General features: G+C 42.4%; 1 protein-coding gene across 1 annotated transcript in view; it reads left to right on the top strand.

Annotated features, from left to right (window-relative positions):
• TNN (tenascin N) overlaps positions 1-16,866 on the top strand; it is a 76,249-nt gene extending 59,383 nt beyond the window's left edge. Inside the window, exons 16-19 of the mRNA XM_069065434.1 lie at positions 8,416-8,512; positions 9,401-9,568; positions 13,047-13,210; positions 16,714-16,866. Coding sequence (XP_068921535.1) covers positions 8,416-8,512; positions 9,401-9,568; positions 13,047-13,210; positions 16,714-16,866 — 582 coding nt within the window. The remainder of the gene's footprint in view (positions 1-8,415; positions 8,513-9,400; positions 9,569-13,046; positions 13,211-16,713) is intronic.
• The last annotated feature ends 7,952 nt before the right edge of the window (positions 16,867-24,818 follow it).

Genomic DNA, 24,818 nt, shown 5'->3' with positions numbered 1-24,818 from the left:
CCCCAGTGCTTAACTTAGTGCTTGGCATACAGTAAGTGTTTAATAAATGCTTATTTACTGACTGACTTGTCACTCAGCAAATGAGTCTCAGAGTTGAAATTAGATTCTTCTTCTCCTGCATTGCCCACTACAATAACATGTTATTTAACCAGCCAGCCCAATCCACTCATGACTTGAAAATACATTATCTGGAGGCATTCTGGAACAGGGTCATCGATGTAGGGGTCATTTGCCTCAGCCATCTGAATGAAGGCTTGTTGCCCAGGTACAGAGGCCCTGGCTCTGTTTTATAAAAACAAGGGTATTTGAGACTTGGGTCATGATGGTAAAAGCAGGATGTTTTTGGCCCTCTCAGAAGAGTCTGCTTCTTGGCTTTATTCTCTTAGAGCTGTGTCTGTATAATTCACTGAGGCTCCTACCCTGATCAAATCAGACTCATCCAATTAACTGAAGAGATGCCATAAAGTACAATCTGATCCTCTCTAGCCTGTGCCCACATTATTAGAAGACCTTATTGCTTCCTCACCCCCACTGCCCTGCAGTGCTCTGGTTTTGCCATCTCCAGCTCATTTTAGGTAGGAGGAAGCATAAACTTAGGGTGCTCAAACTTTATTCATTTACCCATTTGCTCAGGGGGCCTTTGAAGCCAAATGGACTGGAGCAACCACAGATAAAATGATCCTGTCTGATAAGCAGTGAAGAAGAAAACTTATTAACCGCACAGCTGCCTCTGATGGCTAAAAGGCAATAATTGGGTTGGGTGGGGAATTCCAGATTGATTTGTAAAAGGGACAGAAAGGAGAGTAATATGGGCAGCCTTCCGCCTGACCAGACCGACAAGGCCATACCTGCTGCTTTTCATCTGTGCCATTGTAACTCAATAGATATTGTCCCTTCAGGCTCGAAGCTTCAATTCTGGGCAATTGTGCCTATGGTTGACCACTAGGCAAAAATTTTCAAGCTGTCTTTCATGGTTGCTGAGACCCAAGGCAGAGGAGGGAAAGAGACATCTCTTCATGGTAATCTGATGAAAAGATAAGTCGGCCTGCCTGGAAATGTCTGTCCTCCCTATTTGACTGCAATATATCCTGGCTCTTTCCTAGAACATAGAGCTTGACCTCAATAATAATAAAGTTACTTAGCAACAACCAGTGCCAACTATTAGTTTAACTGATGTGAACCTCCCCCAGGTCTTGTTTTCTGTCCGAGTGTCCGTGATGAATTGTGTGGATTTAAGGCTCTTCCAATTCTCTCCTCAAGGTGAACACATTCCAGGAAGCATTCAGAATTCTCTAACTTCCCTCTACCACATTTTTTGGTGGTTCCAGCATCTATGGTGTTTGGGAAATTCATTGGTTTTTATGAGCCACCTTTAGAAAGCAGTCCCAAGCTGCTGAATGCTCTAAATCCTTTCCAGGAGAAATCTTCTGTGGAGTGGGAGGCAGGAAGTTCACTGTTTAGCAGAGGGCAGAAGAGCCCTGCCCTGATGTAGCTAAGGCTGTTGGTTGGAAGCTAGAATTAGGAACATCAGGAAGAACTTACAGTCTTATTAGGTAGACAAGAGCCACACATTTGTTTTCTATCTTCTCCATCTTGAAAGGCTTGTGAACCATAATAACAGATCTTTCCATTGGCTTGAAAAACCCCCAAAACGAATCTATGACTTTGTTGGTTTAGGGAATTCCCAGAAAGGTCATTTTATTTATCAACACGCACCTGCTTTGTAATTTAGAGTATTCAGTAGTTGCCTAGGCCACTTGGAAGCTAGAGACTTATCCAGGGTCACACAGTTAATATGTGTCAAAGGTGGGACTTGAACCCAGGGGCTGGTATGATTGGTCTAGACGTGAAAGTGACCTCAGAGGCCATTTAGTCCAACCCTTCATAGTACATATAAGGAAACTGAGACCAAGAAGGTTAAGTGACATGTTCAAGGTAACCCAGGCAACAAATAATCAGATAATAAATTTGAATCCAGGTCCTATGATTTCAGAATCAGAACTCTTTCCATTGTATCCACTTTAGGCCCCTGTGGAGAGTCAGGCAGGCAGGCAAATAGCATTTATTAAATGCTTACCATGTGCCAGGATAAACTGGGAGTAATCTCAGAGGAAAGACACTATGATTAAGGAAGACTGGGGAAGGCTTCTTGCAGAAGGAGGCCAGGGAAGCCAGGGGACAAAGGGAAGGAATTCCAGACATGGAAGAGAGCCAGTGAAAATGTTCTGAGTTGGAGATGGAGTGTCTTTTTTAAGGAACAGCAAAGAGGCCAGTGTTGCTGGATTGTAGACTCCATGGAAGGGAGCAGGTGTAATAAGGCTGGCAAGGTAGGCGAGAACCAGGTTATGAAGAGCTTTGAAAACTACACAAGATTTCATATTTGATTCTGGAGGTATCAGGGAGTCACTGGAGTTTACTGAATTAGTTTACTATGTGGATTGGAGAGTTGGGAGTAGACCCCAGAGAGGAGTGAAGACATAGTGCCACACCTGCAGGAAGGTGACATAAAGTCTCCAATGTAATGACAGATATGAAAAATAATCTGAAAAGCACCTGATTGAGGTTGATGAGCTCCTCAAGGAGCCATTTCTTTGAGGTTTCACGCATTGATTTATTCTCCCCCCCTTATGCATTAATTCATTATACCAGGAGATCAGAAATAACTGGAAAATTAAGGGAAGTATTGAGGAGAAATTAATCTGTGACTGATTTGTCTAAGAACTTCTTGTGGCAAAACGTGACCTAAGATTCTAGAGGAGAATCTACAGAGAGCTGAAGGGGCGCAGTGCTCATTGATTCTAAGTTTTTGCTTATGACTGTGTAAGATTTCTCCATTTCAAATATGGTCCCCTCAGTCTTAAATCTCTGTATGCCAATATTTATCACCTATTGTTTCTTCAAAATTCCTCTTTCTATTCACTACGAAAAAAAATTGCCTGACTTTGCTCTTGCTCAAAGTAAGGGGAGATCTGACAGGTAAGACTCCCTCAGGTCTCAAGCAGAGAAGGCTCAGGTTACATCAGAAGAATTGTTTGATGTTTTGTTGCTTTCAAGGTAAAATATTATAGTGCAATGAGTGCTTTTACCTACATAGAAAGCTTTAGGAGACTCAGGTGATTAAGAGGCAATAGCTGGCGTTCATATTGGAGCTGGATGGGACCTGAGAAATCACCTGGTCTGACTTTATTTTATAGCTAAGGAGACCAAGGACTAGAGCTTAGTAGCAAAGCTAAGCCCACTGCTTAGGTCTCTCCTGACTTCTGGTCTATCCAGTATTCTTTCCACTCTACTATGTCGTTTATAAGGGCAGCTAAGTGGTGCAGTGTATAGAATCCAGCCTCAGATTCTTACAAGCCATGTGGCCCTGGGCAAGTCACTTCATCCTGTTTGCCTCAGTTTCCTCATCTGTAAAATGAGCTGGAGAAGGAAATGTCAAACCACTCCAGTATCTTTGCCAAGAAAACCCCAAAGGGGTCACAAAAAGTCAGACATAATTGAAATGACTGAACAGCAACATGCAGCTAATGAAGAATGAGCTAGAAATTGGGCAAATGATTGTTGCAGATTCTCAGAGGAAGGAATGTTAATGCAAAGTATGTTGACTGAGGCTACCATCACCATCCCTGGAGAAAGCCTTGTAGAATCATCCAGAGGCTGATTAAAGTTGAGGAGTACCTTAAAAATTATTTAGTCCCCCTCCCTGCCCCCACCATCTTAACAAATGAGGAAACTAAGACTTAGGAAGGTTCTGTGATTTGACCAAGATCCAACAAGACCTGAGTTCAAATCCAGCCCCAGACACTTACTAGTTGTGTGATCCTGGGCAAGTCACTTAACCTTGTTTGTCTCAATTTCCTCACCTGTAAAATGAGCTGGAGAAGGAAATGGCAAACCACTCTAGTATCTTTGCCAAGAAAACCCCAAGTGGGGTCATAAAAAGTCAGACATGATTAAAACAACAACAAATGGACCAGGTATTGTGGTAGGTTCTGGGATTACAATGATAAAAGCAAAAATAGTTCCTGCTATCAAAGAATTTATAGTCTAGCTGAGGAAGATAACACATACATATACTGATATGTGCAAAATTTATACAAAATAGATAATGGGTGGTGTTTTGAGGAAAAACATTAATAGCTTGGGATGAGGTATGGAAATCAGAAAAGGCGTCATGGTGCTTGATTTGAGCCTTGAAGGAAGTGAGAGATGAGAGGAGGGGTGAGGAAATGCAGTCTAGGGAGTGAGGACAGCCAGTGCAAAGCAATACAAGTGGGAGATGGAGTGCTGGGTATGAAGAACAGCCGGAAGCCAATGTTACTGTGCCCAAGTGTGAGTGGAGGGGAGTAATTTGCAATAAAGCTGGGAAGGCAGGTTGTGACCTGGTTGTTAAGGGCTATAAATGCCATACAGAGAACTTTATAGTCAATCCTAGTGGTAATAAGGAGCCATTGGAGTTTATTGAGTTACTCCATGCATATTAGGGTTCATATGAGGTATAAATTCAAATTCATAGAATCAAGAAGTTGTAGACCTTTAGAGTTGGAAGGGAAAATGGCTTCTCTTCTTGTCTGGTAGATATCTAGTTGGATCCTAAATCCAAAAAGTCTGTCTTAAAGGACACCTTTTGCCAAGCCTGCTGTTTTATCTAAAAGCATCATAGAATCAAAAATTTAAATCTAGCAGGGTCCTTAGAGGCCATTGAGTCAAATACATTTACTTTACAGATGAGGAAAATGAGGTACGGAGATGTTAAGACTTGTTCAGGGTCAAGACTCAAGTCTTTCTTCCAGGTGCCTTGAAGGAACTCTTCCATTCTCAGCCTGGTATCAAAATTACCTTGGAATCTGTAGCATTGACAGGAGATAGAGTGAGAATGTCTGGAGTTGGGGGATGGGGCAGGGGAATGGTAGGGGAGACAGGGCTGTGTTATGGAAGAGCCTTTGGTTTTAAGTGATGTCACATGACCGATTTTTCTATAAAGGGGTGTCATTGTAGTAAGAAGAAATCTAAGAACATTTCCCATGCAGGTGCTATGATAGACCCACAAAAAAGTGTCAGATTCTTAAAGGACTCATGGTAGTTATCAGACTCACTGACTGGGAAGTCAGGACACTTGGATTCTGCTCCTGGTTCCAGAGTCAGAGGACCTCAATTCTAATCCTGCCTCTCACACCACACTAACTACCTTTGTGACCTTGGACAAGTCACTTAGCCTTACTAGACCTCAGCTTACCCATACATAAAATGAGGGCATTAGACCAGATGGTCTCTGGGGTCCTTTTCAGCTGTTGATCAATGATCCTATGACTCAGCCCAATCTCTTCCTTCATTTTCTTTATTTATGCTTGAGACCTCAAACGCTCCAGTCATGTCATGAAGACATTAGAAGCACATCCCACCATGACATCTTGAACCCCACCCCTGGTATAACTTGCTAGGCTCACTCTGTCTCCTTTGCCTGACCCTCCACACCCACTCACCCACTTTGTTGCAGCTCTTCTCTGTTCTGCTCCCTGCTTATGGAGCCCAATACCCCTAACATTGTGTCAGTTAAAGTCATATTTCCATGGAACCAGTGTTGCCTTTAGTTTTAGGAAGGACATACCCAAACATGCACCCACACTCCTAACTTTTTTCCTTTTTTGCTTTTTGGAGGGCAGTTGGGGTTAAGTGACTTGCCCAAGGTCACACGGCTAGTTTTTGTGTTAAGTGTCTAAGGCTGGATTTGAACTCAGGTCTTCCTGACTCCAGGGCTGGTGCTCTATTCACTGAGCCACCTAGCCGCCCTGACTCCTAACTTTTCAGACAAAGAGATCAAATGGGATGTGGCATCTCTGAAGAGTCAGAGCCTTTGGATAAAGGATAAGCGTCTCAGCTAAGCGTGAGGTGGCTATTGTTCAGTCATTTCAGTCATGTCTGACTCTCTGAGACACCCAGTTGGGATTTTCTTAGCAAAGATAGTGGAGTGGTTTGCCATTTCCTTCTTCAGCTCATTTTTTTACAGATAAGGAAACTGAGGCAAACAGGGTTAAGTGACTCGCCCATGGTTACCCAGCTAGTGTTTGAGGCTGGATTTGAACTCAGGTCTTCTTGACTACAAGCCCCATGTTCTATCCATTGTGCCACCTAGCTCTCCCTAAGTGGAAGGTACTTTTTCCTTTTTTGTTTTGCCATGGCTTCTGTGCTACTGGATCATGGATTTTTAAAACCAAGGAAGGATCAGAAAAAGCTTCTGTACCTGAGCTTTTAGCATCCTTGGAAAGGGAGTGGGTGGGATTAAGGTTTCTTCTCCTCTTGAAAGGAGTAAAAGGAACACAGAATCCAGATGCAGTGTATCTTATTAATACAAGAGAGCTAGCATTCCAATTCTCTTGCCTCAAGGCAAATGTTGTGAAGCATGGTGGGAAGAAGGATGGATGATTGGGTTTTCAACTCTGTCTCTGCATTTAAATGAATATAAAGGAAAGTAGGCAGAGGAGAGAAGGGAACTGCCAGGCTGCCCTTTTTGCTAAGAGAGAATCCATTTTAAGCTTAGTTATGATTGCATTTTGCCTGGCCATTATGGTCAAGCTGAGCTATCTGCTGTCAATTCTGATGGTACACAGAGGTGGAGACATTACCCATATAAATGGGGTTTTCAGATTTGTCACATTTGAAAATATTTGATTTACCCTGGCTAGAAGAAGCTGCCCTCCCAGAGTAATGAAAAGTATGAAAGACAGAAAGAAGAAAAAAGGAAAGAAGAAAGGAAAGAAAAAGAGAAAGGAAGGAATGAAAGAAGAGAGAGTAAGAAATAGGGAGGGAGGGAAGAAGTCTTATCCTACTCTTCATGAGGCCATTTTTTGGTGGGGGGAGAAGATATAGAGTGGCTTGCCATTTTCTTCTCCAGCTCATTTTACAGATGAGGAAACTGAGGAAAACAGGTTAAGTGACTTGCCCAGGGTCACACAGCTAGTATCTAAGGTCAAATTTGAACTGGAGTCTTCCTGACTCCAGGCCCAGTGTTCTATCCACTGCTCCACCTAGCTGCCCAAGGAAGATATACATGCTCTGAAAAGGAAATAGATAACAGCTCCTATCGTCTCCATTAATCTAATTCAATTCAACAAATATTTATTGAAAAGGCTGTGTGGTGCAGTAGAACAAGCATTGGGATTGGAGTCAGAAAACTTTGGTTCGAATCCTGGCCGAATTGCTACTACTGAGTTCTGTGGTCATGGAACAAATCACTCCCCATGTATGTATGTACTGAGGTTATATCATCTCTAAAACAGGCCTAATCATGCGCTGCTTGCCCCCGGGGGAAAACATTCCATAAATGTCAGTTATTTATTTCCTGAATATACCAGGCAATAAAGGGGACATGAACCCCCCCCCCCCAAAGTCTCTGACATCAATCTGATTCAAAAGCTCTTAACCGGGGGCTCATGAATCTGTCATTAAAACAAGATATTCTGACAACTCTTTTAATACAATTATTTTTCTTTGTAACTCTATGTATTTTATTTTATGCACTTAACAACATGATTCTGAGGAGGGATCCAGTCTGGCTTGACCAGGCTGACAAGGGCTGCGTGGCCCAAAAAGGATTAATGACACCCCCCCACCAAAGGGAAACCCACAAGTAGCAGCTAGACATGTGATTAAGTGTCTCAGTGGGTTGTGTTGATGCCTAAAGGTCCAGGAGTTTAGAGGAAGAAATCAAGAATATTTTTGTTCTTGTCCACTCCCCATCACCTTCTTCTTCCTGACTTCCTGACAACATGAAATCCTTAAGGATAGAGAGTATGAATCTCATTGTTTTAGGCATCCCACTTTCCGATGCTTGTCACACAATGGGTACTTTAAAAATAGCTACCCTAAATAATAATGTTGTGAGAAACAGGGGAGAATACCAACAAGTCCTCTCCCCCTCAATAATACCGTGGGGGGGGGATGCTATTCTCTTTCTGTACTCAATTTTATGCACACATATACATACATACATAGCATATATACACAATACACGTATGTGTATATATACAGTCATATATAGACATACACATATACATACACACATGTATGTGTCTATGTGCTTATACACACATACACACACATATATATGCAGCTAAATGGTACAGAAGATAAGAGCACTGGGCCTTGGGTCAGGAAGAATCATCTTCCTGAGTTCAAATTCAGCCTCAGACACTTACTAGCTGTGTGACCCTGGGCAAGTCACTTCACCTTGTTTGCCTTAGTTCCTCATCTGTAAAATGAGCTGGAGAAGGAAATGGCAAAGCACTCCAGTATCTTTGCCAAGAAAACCCCAAGATTGAGTCACATGAAGTCTGATGCAACTGGAACAACAGCAACATCTATAGAACTCTATCTATAGATTTAAAGGGGGAAATGTCATGTACTTTTCTCCCATGACAGGTATTTCAGAGACGAAACACAGGGCAGCTGGACTTCTTCAAGCGCTGGAGGAGCTATGTGGAAGGTTTTGGCGATCCCATGAAGGAATTCTGGTTTGGTATGAGCTCTAACCATTTTTAGGGGATGGTGGTGAAGGCTGGCTGGCTGGTCCTTACCTTGGAAGGCTGGGTAGCTTGAAGCATTCAGAGTTCATAAGCAAGTCCAAACCACGTTCGACCTGTAGAGTTTAGGGATCAGAGTGGCCATATGGTGAGGCCTCTGGTCAGATTTTCTGATATTCTGGGCTTGGAAGGCAGATGGGAAAGCACACTGGTACTGGGAGAGAAGCATTTCCTTCTGTGTTTCTGTCTTTATCATTTGACTGGAGCCCAAGAAACGTTAAATGCCAGCTATGTGGAAAGAGACAGAAAGAGCTGGGGGAATAAAGGATTCAATGTCCCTCTAGCAATTTTAGTGTTCCCTGAGGCCCCATCACTGATGCCAGTAATTAGAAGGCTTTTATCCCCTTTCCTTTTTCTAGCTTCAGCTTTGGTGAAGGTGCTAATGAGTAGTGAAAGGGCCAAGAAAGCGAGAAGCACTTGGTTGAAGAATTCAAAGATCTACACATTGAATCCTTAGCCCCTGATTAAACAGAAATTGATAGTATTTGCTATCCTTTTAGCTACAGATATCCTTCTAATTCTTTACTAGTTAACGCATGTGCTACTTGGGGGGAGTTAAATGGTTGACAAATAGTGTACATTTCATTTTAAAGATTAGACAGCTGGAAGGTAGTTTGCCCAAGGAGGTCACAAATCAGTGGTGGCCTGTTCCCATGAAATCCTTCCTTGTTTCCCCTCCTCTTTAATACATTTTAGTGTGAAAAGCAAAGGAGACTAGTTTCAAATTATGAGCCTCAGATACCGCATGGTGTCTTGTTGGCAGTAAGGGTACAATATACATTTTTTGAATAGTGGATTAATTGAACTCTCATTCCTTATTTCAGGACTTGAGAAACTACACAATCTAACCACTGGAACACCAGTTCGATATGAAGTGCGGGTAGACTTACAGACAGCAAATGAATCTGCTTATGCAGTCTATGATTTTTTCCAAGTGGCCTCTAGCAAGGACAGATACAAGCTGACAGTGGGGAAATACAGAGGAACTGCAGGTAAGGACGCCAGGCTTGTTCCTGAGTCTGACAGCTCGGCTACTGTGTGCCATGGATTTGGGGAGGGGGCATAGGCCTACACCATCATCCATCCAGCAGTGAATATTTATTAAGTTCCAGGCATGGCGTCAATCAATCAATAAGTCAGTATTTATTCAGCACCTTCGTTGTGCTACCGTGTTTCCCCGATAATAAGACCTATCCCGAAAATAAGCCCTCCCCTTACTGTGTAAGATTCCTCTAAAATAAGCCCTCCCCCGAAAATAAGCCCTATTGAGATTGCTACTGTAGTGAAGGTGATCCCCTGTGCTACACGCTACATTATGGTACCCTCTGTATGCACCGTTCCCCCCCCCCCGTGAAACGCACTCCGTGTTCCGAGCTGCATCCAATCAGAGCTGCAGCAGTGAGCGCGTCATCCTGTTCTTCCCCTGTGATTTGCTTGCTGGCGCCATTGAGAGCAGTGCCGCAAAGGAGAGCTGAGGCAGGACAACATAAGCCCTCCCCTGAAAATAAGCCCTCTGGTGTTTTTCTTTCCAAAAAAATTAATAAGACAGTGTCTTATTATCGGGGAAACACGGTAGTTACTGTATCAAGCTATGGGACTACAAAGACAAGGAGTTTTCATTCTCATAGGAATGACATATATAATATGTATGTGCATGTATTTATACATATTTATATATGTATATATGTCTACACAAAATATTTACAATGTAAATACTAGATAATTTTGGGTGACAGGCATTGGCACCTGGGGGATCAAGAAAGGCCTTTTTCTCTTTCTTTCTTTCTTTCTTTCTTTCTTTCTTTCTTTCTTTCTTTCTTTCTTTCTTTCTTTCTTTCTTCCTTTCTTTCTTTCTTCCTTTCTTTCTTTCTTTCTCTCTCTTTCTCTCTTCCTTCCTTCCTTCCTTCCTTCCTTCCTTCCTTCCTTCCTTCCTTCCTTCCTTCCTTCCTTCTCTCTCTCTTTCCTGCTTTCTTTCTCCTTATATCCCATATCCCATTGCCTATCACATAGTGGGCTCTTAACATGATTGTTGATTGGTTGGTTACATGGATAAAGGGAGTATCCATTCTGTGAGATCACCAACCCAACTAAGTATAAAGATCTCAAAGTGAGGGTCCAAAGGGGTAAAGGGGTGGTAAATATGACTGTCAAATGAGACTAGTAAAAAAAGTGCTCAGTGTACCCAACAGCACATCCTCAAAGGTTAAACTGTGTACAATAGGTACAAGCCTGACGCAAGGACTTAGAGGAGGGGTCAGAGAACATTGAATAAGAATTGGACTAATCAGGAAGGCTTCATGGTGAGAAAGGAGACTCAAGCTGATCCTTGATGGATGTTTGGGATTGGAAAGGTGAGAGAAGAGAAAAATAGGAGCAAAGACTTGGAGAGGAAAATAGTATGTTATTTGTGTGACTGCGGAGGCTAGAATTTGATAGAGGCAGACATTCTCTGACAAGCATTCTAAATACTGAAAGGACAGAGTTGAAAAGGTTCTGATTCAGATGACTTAAATTCTACCACAGAAGTCAATACAAGAGGAAGGAGAAACTCTTAAGAATGGAATTCTGAAGTTGCAGAGAACTTCTCTGTGATGATTCAGATGATGAGGAAAAGGAAGGATTGTCTAAAAGGGACTAATGAGATTGGGCAAAGGCACTCACCAACCATCTTAGATTTTTAAAGACATGCACAGAAGATGAAAGAGAGTTATAGAGGATTAATACAAAACTGTGTCATGATCCTAAAAAAAAGAGCCCCAATTCTCTTGATGAGATAAGGCTGATGAGGAATGCTGTGGATGACAAAAAGAGGTTTTAGCTGTGTTAGGGAAAAGAAGAAGATGGGAAGATGATAGAAGGGCTGCTCAAGCCTCGTTGTCTTCTCTTTCATCTGCCAATGAGAATGATTTTTGGATGAGAAAAGACAAAACAAAGACAGTTTATAGAAAGTTGAAATCCAAGATGGTAGGAGAGCAGTCCCCAATTTGCCCTCAATGAGCTCAAGTCATCAAGCCAAGATTAAGGCAGGGATTGGAGAAGGTGGCAGAGGTGATTGTTGAGGTACTGTGGAAGATCTTTGGAAGGTTCTAGGGAATGGGAAAGATGCTGCAGGCCTGGAAAAGAGAAAATATTAGTCAGGGTTTCAGAAAAGAGAAGATACATAGCAACTGGGAACTCTAGACCTCACTCTGAGGACAGATTTGATCTCAGGTCTTCCTGAGTCTTAGTCCCTTGCTCTAGGCACTGTGAAACCTAGCTAAATCGTACGAGTCTTAGGAGTAACATGATGAAAAAAGTTTTTAAGGTAGATAGTTGGGCACAGAGATCTAGGATGGATTAATGTGGGTGTGGTATATGTGAGATAGGAATGTTTCAGTCTGGGAGATTATCCAAAAAGCTATTATAATATAGGAGTAGTAATGAAGGTCTAGATTAGAGTAATGATAGTAGGTATTGAGTAGAATGGAGACAGAGCTGAGTATGACACATTTTGAAGAAGATATTAGATATTGTATATATGAGGGATGAATCAAGAATCCTTTTATTGTTTAGAGTAAAAGTACTATTCAATTCCACTCCATACAACAAACACTTATTAAATGCCTACTGTGTGCAAGGTAGGGGCAGCTAGATGGTACAGTGGATAGAATTCTGGACCTGGAATTAGGAATCTTATCTCCCTGAGTTCTAATCTGGCCTCAGACACTTACTAGCTGTGTGACCTTGGGCAAGTCACTTAACCCTGTTTGCCTCAGTTTTCTCATCTGTAAAATGAGCTGGAGAAGGAAATGGTAAATTGTTCCAGTGTCTTTGCCAAGAAAACTACAAATGGGGTCATAAAAAGTTGGACATGACTAAAGACGGCTGAACAACAAAACACCAAATGAGCGAGGTAATAGATGATAAACAGATGATTTCTAATTCTCCTTCCAACTCTAAATTCATGATCCAGTGACCTTAGGACACTGGCTTTGTCAGAAAGGGTATTTCAGGGGAGATCCTTATTTGGGGTGAAATTGGCTTAACTTGGTTTTGGAATATGTTGAGTTTGAGGTGATGGAGAATCCCCTAAGTGGAAATGTCCAGTAAAGGTATAGAACTAGACTGTGAATGCAAAAAAGGTTATAGGCACACATTTTAAATAATGCTATTCCTCCTTATCCAAGCAATCTGGTAATGTCTGCAGCGAAGAGACATCTGGCCAAGAACTAACCAAAAGGACACCTGTCATTTTTAGAAGATGGTACTTCATGATGTCTCTGTGACCTTGGGCAAGTCTCTTAACCTCTCCCCTGGATCTCAGTTTCCTCATCTGTAGAGTCAGGGACTTATACTCAGTAGCTTTTCAGGTTCATTTGTGCTACAAATTCATAATCCTATGATGCTCTAATGCTTTTCTCTTATGGACCAAAATATGTCAGCCCTTTAGGTGCCTTTCTTAGACTTTCTGCTTCCATCTCTTCCCTGCAGGTGATGCTCTCTCTTACCACAATGGATGGAAATTTACCACCTTTGACAGAGACAATGATATTGCTCTCAGCAACTGTGCCCTGACACATCATGGTGGCTGGTGGTATAAGAACTGCCATCTGGCAAACCCCAATGGCCGATATGGAGAAACCAAGCACAGCGAGGTAAGCTTCAGACACATTCTTTCAGAGAGACCTCCTCCTCAGGTCTGATTGTGTCACGTGGTGGCTCATGAAGGTTCACTGAGCCCTGCTGCCTCCAGGATCAGCTACACAATCTTCTTGTTGGTATTTAAAGCCCTTCACAATCTTTCTTCGACTGGCACTTCCAGGCTGATTACAGACGAGTATCCTCTCCTCATCATTCCAGCCAAATTGCCTCACTTGCTGTTCTTTGTGTAGAACATTCCATCTCCGCTTTCCATGCCTTTGTCCATGCTGTTCCCCGAACCTGGAAAGTTCCTCCTCATCTGTCTTCTGTCGACTTTAGTTCTTTGTGAGGCTCAGCTTCAGGACCACTTTCTTCAAGAAGTCTTTCCTGATTCTTCAGTGTTTTGTGATCCCTTTGCCTCCCAAATTATTTTGTATCTATTTTGTGTTTTACTTTTTTGCGTGTATTTATCTATGCATATTTTGTATCTCACCTCTTCTTCTTTCCCTTACCCCCAGCCTAGAATATACACTCCTGGAAGACAGCAACTGTTTCCTTTTGGTCCTTGAATCCTGGTGCCTATCAACAATCACGTTTGGCACATAAGTAGGCTCAGGTGATTGTTGAAAAGAATTGATTGGGAGGCTTTGCCAAACAGAAATCCTCTGGCCTGTTTTTTGCTGACTTCGCTATGACAGTTTCTCCAAAGCCTGTGCCTTTGGGACCTGGACCCTTCCCCATTACTTGTCCTTGTGATCTCATTAGCCTTAAGCTGAGTCAGGCATTTAAAGTGCACACTTTTTTTTTCCTGAAAAAATTCAAAGGTGAGCTTGGGGGACAAATTATGTACAAATTTGGGAAGACACACAATGTGACAATGTATACTGAATTCACCCTCACAGAGGTTTAAATATGAATCAAGCTTCCATAATGGTCTCATTCCCCTTCTTGGCTCACCCTCACTTGGATGGCTTGTTCAAGGCTACAACTAGTTCTCTCAGGTTCTTGGAGGCCTCAGAAAACAAGGCCCTTTCTGTCTGAGCCCATGAAATCGCTTTCTTCCAAACCACCTGACCACTGGCTCAGAGGCTCCCCTGGATTTTACCCATGGAATTTCTCAGAACCAGTTTCTTGTTTTCATGTGCTCCTAAACCAGGCTGGTGTCTGAGAGGGAGTCCTCTGCCCTCCTGTGCTCTGAAGATTTCTTCATTGGTTGTTCTGTGTATGACTCTGAGTAGTGCCCCAATTTGTACCTACAATGCCCTGAGTCTAGCTCTGTATGTTGGCCCAGGCTGTTTCCAATCCTTTTTCCTAGGTCTCTTTTCCACAAATATCGCCATCAACAGTTGTTACATGATGAATCTCTTGCACTGACTTTGAAGTCAGAGAAGGATTAAATACTGCCTCACTTACTAACTTGATGACCTTGGGCAAGTCACTTAACACCTCTTTGCCTCAGTTCTTCATATGGAAAATAATAGCTGCCTCTCTGGGTTTGTGAAGATTAACTCAATAATCATTTATTGAGCACCTACCGTGGACAGAGCACAAAGATAAAATTGTAAAGCAGCTCTTACCTTCTAGAATACAACTTTTAAGTAGCTAAATGCAATATAATTTAAGGAAAGTGGAAGTATTAAACCAAGAAAGGCTTCCTGTAGAAGTTGGCTCCTCAGTTCAACACTTTCAAGGAAGCTAAGGATTCTAAAGGCATGGGGATGAGGTGGGGAAGGGAATCTATTCTAGGCCAATAGCACGGAGGTGGGAGAAGGAGTGCCAAGCTAGAGGAACAGCATGCAGGCCAGCTTGGCTGGAATGGAGAATGAGTAAAAAAGGAGGAGCAAATGATAAAATGGGAGTAAAACATTTTGTAAACTATTTAAAGGTTTGATTCTCCAGTCCATTTTGATTTATCTAGTGCTGGCTTGACCAGGGTTCCTCCCAATCCACAGATGATGGGAAAAGTGAGGTTAGGCACCCAGCAGTGAAAGGGCCAGGGCCCTGAGTGATGAAGATCGAAGAGTGAAGTCTGAGTCTCTGAGCAGGTACTTAGAATGAGCCAGTAGCATGCCTTAAACCTTCCCTAGATTCTCTAATGAAAGACATTCATCTGGTTAATGGGGTTGCCTCACAGGCTGCAAAGCATTTAACTCTTATTTATTTACTTCACAAATTAAAATACATAAAAATGGTCACTTGGGTCATCCCTTGGCCAGGTCACAAGGTTATTAAGCGAATTGAATATTATTGAACTCACCAGTCAAATGACAGAAAGCAGAATTTAGTTGTTAGTGAGCTATTTGTTTCTCCAGAGGAGAAAAGCAGCAATCTGAAATGGAACTGCTTTTACACAACTCACCAATGAGAGTGTTTCAATAATTGATTCCCCTCTCCCTTTGTAAGGGGTGAGTGTGTGTGTGTATGTGTGTGTGTGTGTGTGTGTGTATGTGTGTGTGTGTATGTCTGTGTCTGTGTCTGTGTCTCTGTCTGTCCGGGTTAGGGAGAGGGAAGTTTAAATCCAATACCATTCAAGCATAATTGTTCCTCTATGTCAAAGTTGACCCATCTGCCATGCAAGCAGCATGGTGAGCTGGAAAGAGTGCTGGATATGGAGACAGAGCCCTGGGTGCCATTCTGTGAGGCCTTGGACAAGTCACTAACTTCTCTGAGGTTTCGGTTTCCTCATCTTTAAAATGAAGGAGTTGAACAAGGTGTCCCTTTCAACTTTACCACCCTTGTTTAAATGCTTATCTTCTCTGCTGGAATAGCATATTCTTTCTCCACAAGGCTTAGAACTAGTGGCAGAAGATCCTGGAGATTCTTCTCCCACTTTACTTTCCTACTGTGCTCATACTGAGATCTGCTGGGACTTCTGCCAAGAGGGATAAGGCTTCTCCATCTCCAAGTATCATTCTGATTAGGCTAAGACTTCTCAAAAAAAAAAGAGACACTTTGGGGCCAAAGGCCTCCTCTTCTTCATCAGAGACCCTCTAATCACTGCTTAGCTCATAGAGTTGCTGGAACGCACCTTAGAGGCCATTGAATTAAACCCCCTAATTTTACAAATGAGGAAACTGAAGCCCAGAGATATTTGTCCAGCTAGTAAGCATCTGAGACAGAGTAGGAACTTGGGTCTTCTGAATTCCCTGTTCTGCAAATTATTCGCTGTGCCTCCTAGCTGCCCAATGATAGGGGTGGAATGAAGCTCTGGAGATCACCTGGCCAAACCCCTCCTGTAAGCAGATAAGCTGGTGCTCTTCTTTTAGACAGGGGACACTTGAGGTCCAGAGGTGGTGTGAACTTGCCTAAGCTACGGGCAGAGCTACGATTAGGATCCTGCTCTCCTGCCAGAGTCCAGTCTCCAGTACAAGTCTCCATTGTACCAGTCTTTCTTTGTTTTCTTCTACCATTCTATGACAAACAGGAAATGGTTTAGCAGGCAAAGACAGGCCTTTATCCATTGTCCCTTCTTGTCTCCTAAGTCCCCTGGTTCTTCTTGGCTTTTCTTTTCCTCTAGGGGGTGAACTGGGAACCATGGAAAGGACATGAATTCTCCATCCCTTATGTGGAGTTGAAGATCCGCCCTCATGGTTTCAGTGGGAGGCATGCGCTGGGGAGAAAGAAGAGGACATTGGCAGGGAAGAGAATGATCAGCAGAAGATCCAACTGAGGAAGCCAGAATGCAAAGAGATTTCTGGATGGGGGTGGGTAGATTACTCACTGGCTAAACCTGAATTAAGATCTGAGTGGCTATATGGGGGATGTGCGTGATCCCTACTTACTGTTATCTTCAGAAACCCAATTCAAGCCACGGTGATTCCCTTTCCTTCTCCATCTTCACCAATGCAACAGTATCTATACTTCGGATTTAGCTGTTTTTTTTTTAAGTGGTTGCATAGCATGTGAGGAGGAAATTAATACTATACTGGCAAGAATGCTCAGCCTTATCCCAATGATATTCTAGTGACATGAGATGGCTTGAGAATTCTGTAAAACACATGTTATCTAGCTCTTTACCAATTAGAAAACTCCAGAAACTGCTCTTTCTTGGAAAAAACGTGCTCAGTCTATATTTTGTATGCATTTGTGTGTGCATGTGTTGCCCCACTGATAGAATGTAAGCTCCTTGAGGGCAGGGACTCTGCACCTGGCTCACAAGTAGTCACTTAAATGCTTGTTAACTGATATGTCTATCCAGTGAGACCATCCAATGGGAATAGAATGGTCCAGCTGTGATGAGGTTACTGCATTTGCCAGAAACTTGCATCCATTGTTCCTGCTTTGGTATTGGGTGGATCAGTGCTTTTTCTCTCACAGGTGTTGGGAGAGAAAGCAAGAAAAAAAAATGGGGGACAAAGGCAGGGGTGGGAGGCCGCCTGAAATGCATAGTTAATGGACATTTTTTTCTGAAACCCTCCCCCTCCAATATGCTAGATAATAAAGCTTTTACTATGCTCTCCATTTTCCATCTCAAGACAGTTCTTAGTCTAATCTGTATGACTGCTTTCATAGAGCTGTTTGCCTTGTAGATTAGTCTGTACCCACTCAGACTTAAAATAATTTGGTGTATTTTAAAAATTGTTATTCCATAGAGGTTTTAGCCCCATCCTGCTGTGCCTAACCTCATTCATTTGTCCAGACCCTTCCCTAATGCTTGGTGCCTGAATTTTCTGAAATTGTTTGATATTGTGAAGCCCCCAAACAGTAGACTCAGAAGCCTTAATGCTTGGTATGGGAGACTCAGAAAGGTCAGCTATTTTTGGCTTTTTACTTGCCATTATGGAACATTTTCCATTAGGTAATTTGATGACCATTTCAGTACCTTACATTTCTACTCCTGAAAAAAATAATAAACCACTTGATTAAAAAAAAGAACTCCCTGGCTTTGTTTTTTTCTTGACTTCCTTTTGATCTCACCCCCACATGAATACATGTGGACTCGACATTTTGCTCAAGTGTTCAGTAAGTTATAATTTGTGCACAATGAAGGAACTTGGTGGGTGAGGTCCTATTATTTGTTTGATGGCTAATAGAGACAGTGGAAAAGTTGAAGAGCTGAGAGAGAGGGAGAGAAGGAAGGAAATGGATTGTAAAAGCCCAGTCCACTTCCAGAGCACAGGCATTAGTCATCCATAATCCTTTCAGGCAGAAGTAGGGCCTGACGCCTCCACATTTGGAAACCACCTGGAAGAGATATTCAAAGGAAAGTCATCATCTCACAACTTTTATTCCCTTCTCTCATTCTTTTCCCCACACTGTAGTGTGGTATAATTGAAATAGAATCTTGGCCTTAGGGTTGGGAAAGCTATGTTTAAATCCTCAGTATAATACTTACTAGTTGAGTGAACCTGAACAAGTCACTTCTTTCTAAGCCTCAGTTTGCTAATCTGTGAAATGGAGATAATCATACATGTATTCACAGGGCAAAAGTAATTATAATCTAAATAATAATGAAACATGGAGAAATTGCTTTGAGGTTGTAGCACTCTCTCCTCACAATAATCCTGTGAGATCCATAGTCACTAACTTCCATGAGTTCAATGATCATCTCAGCAGATAATTCCCAGATACAACCTTGAATCTTTCCTGAGCTCTGTTCTTGCATAACCAACTGTCTTTTATATATTTTGAATTGTAGGTCTTTTAAACTCAAACTCTTCCCTTTTCTAAGCTTTCTTATTACTGTTGAGGATGTTAAGAAATTTCTCAGTTTGGGTTGACAAAAGCTGATTTGAGAAAATCTTGCCCACCAGTGTGTCTGCAGAATGGAAGACAACTTCAGAGATTAATTGGAAATAATACCTAGGTAGCATTTATGTGGTGCTTTAAGATTTGAAAAAAAGTAGTTTTCAAATGTTATCTCATTTTATCCTTGGAATGAAGTTAGAAAGTTTGTCCTAAACTAGCTTTGGGAGCCACAAAATGGAAAATGACTCTAAACAAATTACTAGTCTTTCTTTAAGCAGAACTTGTCTTCTTGTCCAGCTCCCTCTGCAAAGGTTATATAGCTAATAAGCAACATTCTATAATAATTTAGGTCAGATGGGGAATAACTAGTGTTATGCTGGTAAAATGTTTAACAACTGACTCTCTGAAAAACAAACGATCAAACAAAAAAACCCAACTGGGTCTCTGAAAAGTAAAAGTACACAAAAATTTTTAAGTTTAATTCACATTATTAATATTTTCTCTCCCACTTTCTTTTTGTTGTTGTTGAATCATTTCAGTTCTGCCCAACTCTGTGACCCCATTTTGGGCTTTTCTTGGCAAAGGTACTGGAGTGCTTTGCCATTTCCTTCTCCAGCCCTTTTTACACATGAGAAACTAAGTCAAACAAGGTGAAGTGACTTGCCCAGGGTCACACAGCTAGTAAATGTCTGAGGTCTGATTTGAACTCATGAAGTTGAGTTTTTCTGGTTCCAAGCCCAGTGCTCTATCCACTTTATTCCCTCCCTTTCTTAAGTCTTGATAATCAGCAGAATACCAAATCAAGCCCTGCTTTGTAGAAGTTGCCGATTTTTGAGGTATCAATGAAAATTTAACAATCGGCTTTCTCAAGCCAGTTTGAGCCTTTTGAAGGATGAGTACAGGAAAGGAAGGACCAAATGGAGGTGGGGGTGGCTTCTAGGGGAACATTTGCCTTACAGCTGGCAGCATTTGTAATTTAGATGGGGAAACAAACACTCCTTGCTGAAGGGCAGGAAAGAGGGGGATGACTAAATATTTTTACAATTAAGCGGTCCATTTGATTTAAGACAGCAGAGGTGAAGTAATCTTTCTAGAGAAAGCTGGCTTCTCCTATCCAACGACACCAAATGGTTTTGATAACAGTGGAGGAGACCATCTGCTCCACCATATCCTGCCATCTTTCCGTGCACCCAGGCTCGAAACCTTGGTCTCACCCTCAATTCCTCACTCTCACCCACGTATCCAGTTTGTTGCCAAATCTTGTTTTTTCTGTCCTCAAAACATTTCTCCCATCTGCCCCCTCTTCTCTACTCACACAACCCCCCCCGCAATTCAAGCCCTCCTCATCCTTCTCTTGTACTATTGTTAACACTCTTCTAACCGGTGTCCTCGTCTCAAGGTTTTCCTGCTGTCATCCATCTTAGCTGCAAAGATGATGTCCTTAAAGCCTTGAGTGTGCCCGTAATCGCACCCCCACCCTCCTACACTTCACTCTTTGGCTCCCTATTACCTCCAGGATCAAATATGAAGTCCTCTTTCTGCCTTTCACTTTCCTCTCTTCCACACCTGCAATAATCAGGTTCTCCCAGACTTTCTCTGGTTTCCCTCGTCTTAGCTCAAATCCTTCTGGATGTCCCTTCTGTAGGAGCCCTTTCCTAGTCTCTGCTGGTGGCTTCCCTCTGTGATTCCTCTGAATTCTCTGACTATATCTTGTACCTAACTATTTACAGGTTGTCTTCTCATTCAAATGTCAGTTCTCTACAAGCAGGACAGATTTTACTTTTTATTGTATTTCCAGTGCTTGTTTCACACCTAAGAAGTAATCGATAAATGCTTTTTTGACTGACTTTGCATTTTTAATGAGGTGGGATTTAAGCCTCTCTTTTGTAGATGATGAAATGGAAGTGGGATTCAAAACTATGGTCCCTGGAGCCTAAATCAACCATACCGCTCTGCCTCCGTAATTCAGAAGATGGTTGACTAGAACAAAGGTGCTGCTGTGCCTAATGTAGTTCCGAGGTGGGGAACAGGTGAGCTATATGGGAACTGACAGTGTGGGGACTTCTGGGGGTGGGGAGGGAAACTAGGGATATTAAAATACAGATATTCTAGATTATAGGTGCAGAGCTGGAAGGAGTTTCAGAATCCGTTTAGTCTAATCCTGTCATTCTACAAATGTGGAAACTGAGACCCAGGGATGTTAGATGACTTGCCCCAGAGTCAGGGTTCTTTCCCTGTGCCATGCTGTTTCTCAAGGCTAGCTGTTGGTGTACAAATGACTTGTAGATGTAGAGACCAGTCTTTACTTCATGGAATGGAGAAGAACAAATATTTTACAAAGCACTCACTATGTGCCAAACACATAGTAGGCAGCTAGGCTGTGCGGTAGTTAGAGGCCTTGTCTTGGAGTCAGGAAGAACTGAGCTCAAATCCTCCTTCAGACACTTACTAGTGATGACTAGACCCTGGGTAAGTCACTTAACTCGTCCTGCCTCAGTTTCCTCACTTTTCAAATGGGGATGATAATAATAGCACATACCTCTTCAAGCTGTTGAAGGTTAAAATGAGATCATATTTGTAAAGCACTTTGTAATATTTAAAGTGCTATGGAAATGCTAATTATTATTATTATTATTATTGTTATATTACATTAAATACGGTGTCAAGTGCAAGGAATATAAATAGGAAAACAGACATTCTTACTCTCAAGGAACTCACATTCTAATTAGAGGAGACAACACCTATGGGGGGGTTTGACTTTGGAGTTGATGGAAACCAGATGGTCCTTGGGGGTTGGAGGGCAAATTAGCAAAAAATATAGCAAAACCCAGGGGATCTTGGAGCCCAATGACAAGCTGATGGTCTCAACCATTGCATGTTGGGAAGAGGATAGTGGGCCTGAGGGTTGAAGTGGAGCAGAGGTCTAACTTACCTTAGGTAGAGGTGGGAGTGAGAGGGGATGGGGCATGGTGAGGAGGGACAGCGGTTAGAGTCTTTGGTTAGATTTAGCGACAGGGGAGAAGCTGCTAGGCCCTGGGAAATACGGGCTGTGGTTCCTGTGGTGTTGGTCTGGGGCCTTCTTCCCTTGCACCATTACTGTGGAGTGTGGAGGAGTGGCTTTGAGGTTTGGCCTGGGGTTTTGGCTCGTGCTGCTCCAACACCCTCACTCAGTATACATCAGAAATGCGGAAACAATAACTGATGACATCCATGAGCTCCAGTCTATGCGGCTTATCTGGATTGTACCAGCCAAGTTCGCATCTAGACATTTGTCACCAGAAAATGTGGCGTGGGTGGCACTGGGAAATGTGATGCTGTGAGGAAAGCACGTGGTTAGCCTTGAAGTGCCATGGAATTATGGTCCAGTTATTCTTTATAGGAGGCCTACAGCCCTATGCAACTAAACAACAGTCTCAGTGGCCTAGAAGGAGGCAGCATCAGGACCATGGCAAAGTACTGAAAACCTTGTTGTAATGTTCATGTTAGCATGAATCCTGATGTCTTTTAGGGCCAGCCCAACACATTATGGTCCAAGTTCCTATTAATTTTTTTGTGTTACACTTCAAGACTCCTTCTTTTGAATATTTCAGGTTCCTCTTAGTTAATTTGCTTCAGTCTGGCTCGTGTCCGTTGGTTCGATGACCCATTAGGGCCAGTGCACTCATCACCTTTGAAGACACCCAGAATTCCCACGAGACATCTAATGCAACCTGGACCTGGACAAGAATCAGTTCTGCATTGCATTCAACCAATGATCACCCAGTCTTCCTCCTGAGGCAGCCCATTCCACACGGGGACAGCTCTCATTGTGTGCAAGGGTTTTTTTTTCACATCAAATCCAAATTTTTAATTTTGTAATTTCTGTCTGTTGCTCCTAGTTCTGCCCTTTGAGGTCAAGCAGAATAATTCTAATCCTCTCCGATGTGATACTTGAAGATAGCCAACATGTCCTCCCAGGTCTTCTCTTCTCCGGACTAAGCATCCCTTGTTCTTTCAGCTAACCTCCACTGAATGGCTACCATTTGGGGTCTCATCTCAAGACCCCTCAACATCTTGGTCACTCTCCTCTGGCTACCCTAGAGCTTGGAAGTTCTCTTCTAACTATGGGTCACCAAGAACTTGATACCATACTCTAAATAGGATGTAATCAGTACAGAAGACACTACTGCTATTACTACTACAGCTGCTGCTGCTGTTCCTGCTGCTGCTACTGATACTAAGGTCAGTCTTAGGATAAAGATTGTCTTAAAGGCTGCCAAAGGCCTGGTCCCAGGATTATAGAATCTCGGTGTTTGAAGGGACACTAGAACAAGAAATCTTCTACTTTGGGGGCTCTTAACCAGGGGTGGGCAAACTCTAAAAAAATTTCATGGAAGGAATTCTAGGGACTCATGAACCTGGATGGGAAAAACAAATCACATTTTTAATTTCAGTATAATTGGTATTGGAAAAAGACATAATCCTACATATTTTATTTTGTGTATTTAAAGGTATTATTCTGAGACACAAGCATGGTGGAGAACCCCTGCTCTAAGGCATCATACCTGCCTTTGCTTAATGACCTCCACGGAGGGTGGCTCCCAGTCTTCCTCCTGAGGCAGTCGTTCCCTTTTGTGACGGCTCTTATTATCAGAAAGTTTTGGGTCTTTTTTTTTGGGCATCAAGCTGAAACCTGATTCGTTATGCTGTCTCTCTCCCTCCTCCCCACCTCGGTCCTTTGATGATGGAATTAAAGACTGCTCATTATAGGCAACAGCTTTTCCTGGGAACAGCATGTACTAGGGAAGTGTGTTCCAAGGTGGAGTGTGGGGGGATTTTTGTATTTTGTGCCAGATTTTTAAGACTTTGGCTCCTTGCTCAGGTGCCACCACCGAGAAGCCTTCCCTGGAGAGCTTAAAGTGATCTCTGCCTTCTTAGATTTTTTCAGAGCACTCTCTATGACCCTCCCTTCTGCCCTTACATTTCTCCCTTTTATCACAGTTATTGGTGGATGTCCCCTATCATCCTGTCAGGCAGAAAGCACCTGGAAGGTGGGTACTTTGTAGCCTTAGAGCTTAGCACAGGGAAAGAAGGAATGAAGAGCCCGGACAAAGCTGGAAGTGGAAGGTTTGCTGATAGAAAAGAATGATAATTTATGGTTTTATTAGGAGTGTGAGAGAAAGGCACGGGGGTGGGTGAGGGGACACATTCTGGGATCCTTACAGGAAAGGGTTCATCTTTTGTTAAAGAAGTCCTTAGCTGAAATGGTTTAGTTATTTCTGTAGGCTCATCATGAGGGGGTCACATCTATTTGACAGAACCATCAGAAGCTGGATCCTCTCTGGGTGCTGCCCCTGAATGCCTTTTGTGCCGCAGACCTGGTTATATCCAGCTATTGCCAGCAGATGGCAGTATTGGCTCATCCTGACACCGCCTCTTCCACTTAGCAAACAACACATTTTCCTCTCCTCTAGAGTGGGGAAAATATACTAAAGATTATTTAAACCAGCCCCCTTCACTTTCCAGAAGAAGAAACTGAGGCTAAGGGAGGAAGCTGGGGGGGGGGGGGCCAGTAGATGGAATACTGGTCTTAAAGTCAGCAAGACCTGAGTTCAAAATCCTACCTTGGACATTTTCTAGGTGACCCTGGGCAAGTCACTTAATCTTTCTTGGCCTCATCTGTAAAATGGGGGTAATAACTGCACCCACCTTACAGGGTTGTGTTGAGGATCAACTGAGAGCATGTGTGAAGCACTTTACAAATGTTAAAAGTGCTATATAAATGCTAGCTATTATTATGATATAAATATGATACATTTATATTTATTATTTTAAAATATATTTATAATTTATACTATATTACATACATGTTTAATATATATGCATCAAATTTATGTATATCAGATCCACATAAATAAGGCCTTTGTAAAATGCTTTGCAACTTTAAAGCTCTAT

Source organism: Petaurus breviceps, unplaced genomic scaffold (genome assembly GCF_028583685.1).
Source record: "Petaurus breviceps papuanus isolate PSGF00001 unplaced genomic scaffold, PetGlider_PUasm1.0 90692, whole genome shotgun sequence".
Taxonomy (NCBI): domain Eukaryota; kingdom Metazoa; phylum Chordata; class Mammalia; order Diprotodontia; family Petauridae; genus Petaurus; species Petaurus breviceps.
The sequence above is the reverse complement of the archived record's forward strand: the minus strand, read 5'-3'. Positions and strand labels throughout refer to the sequence as shown.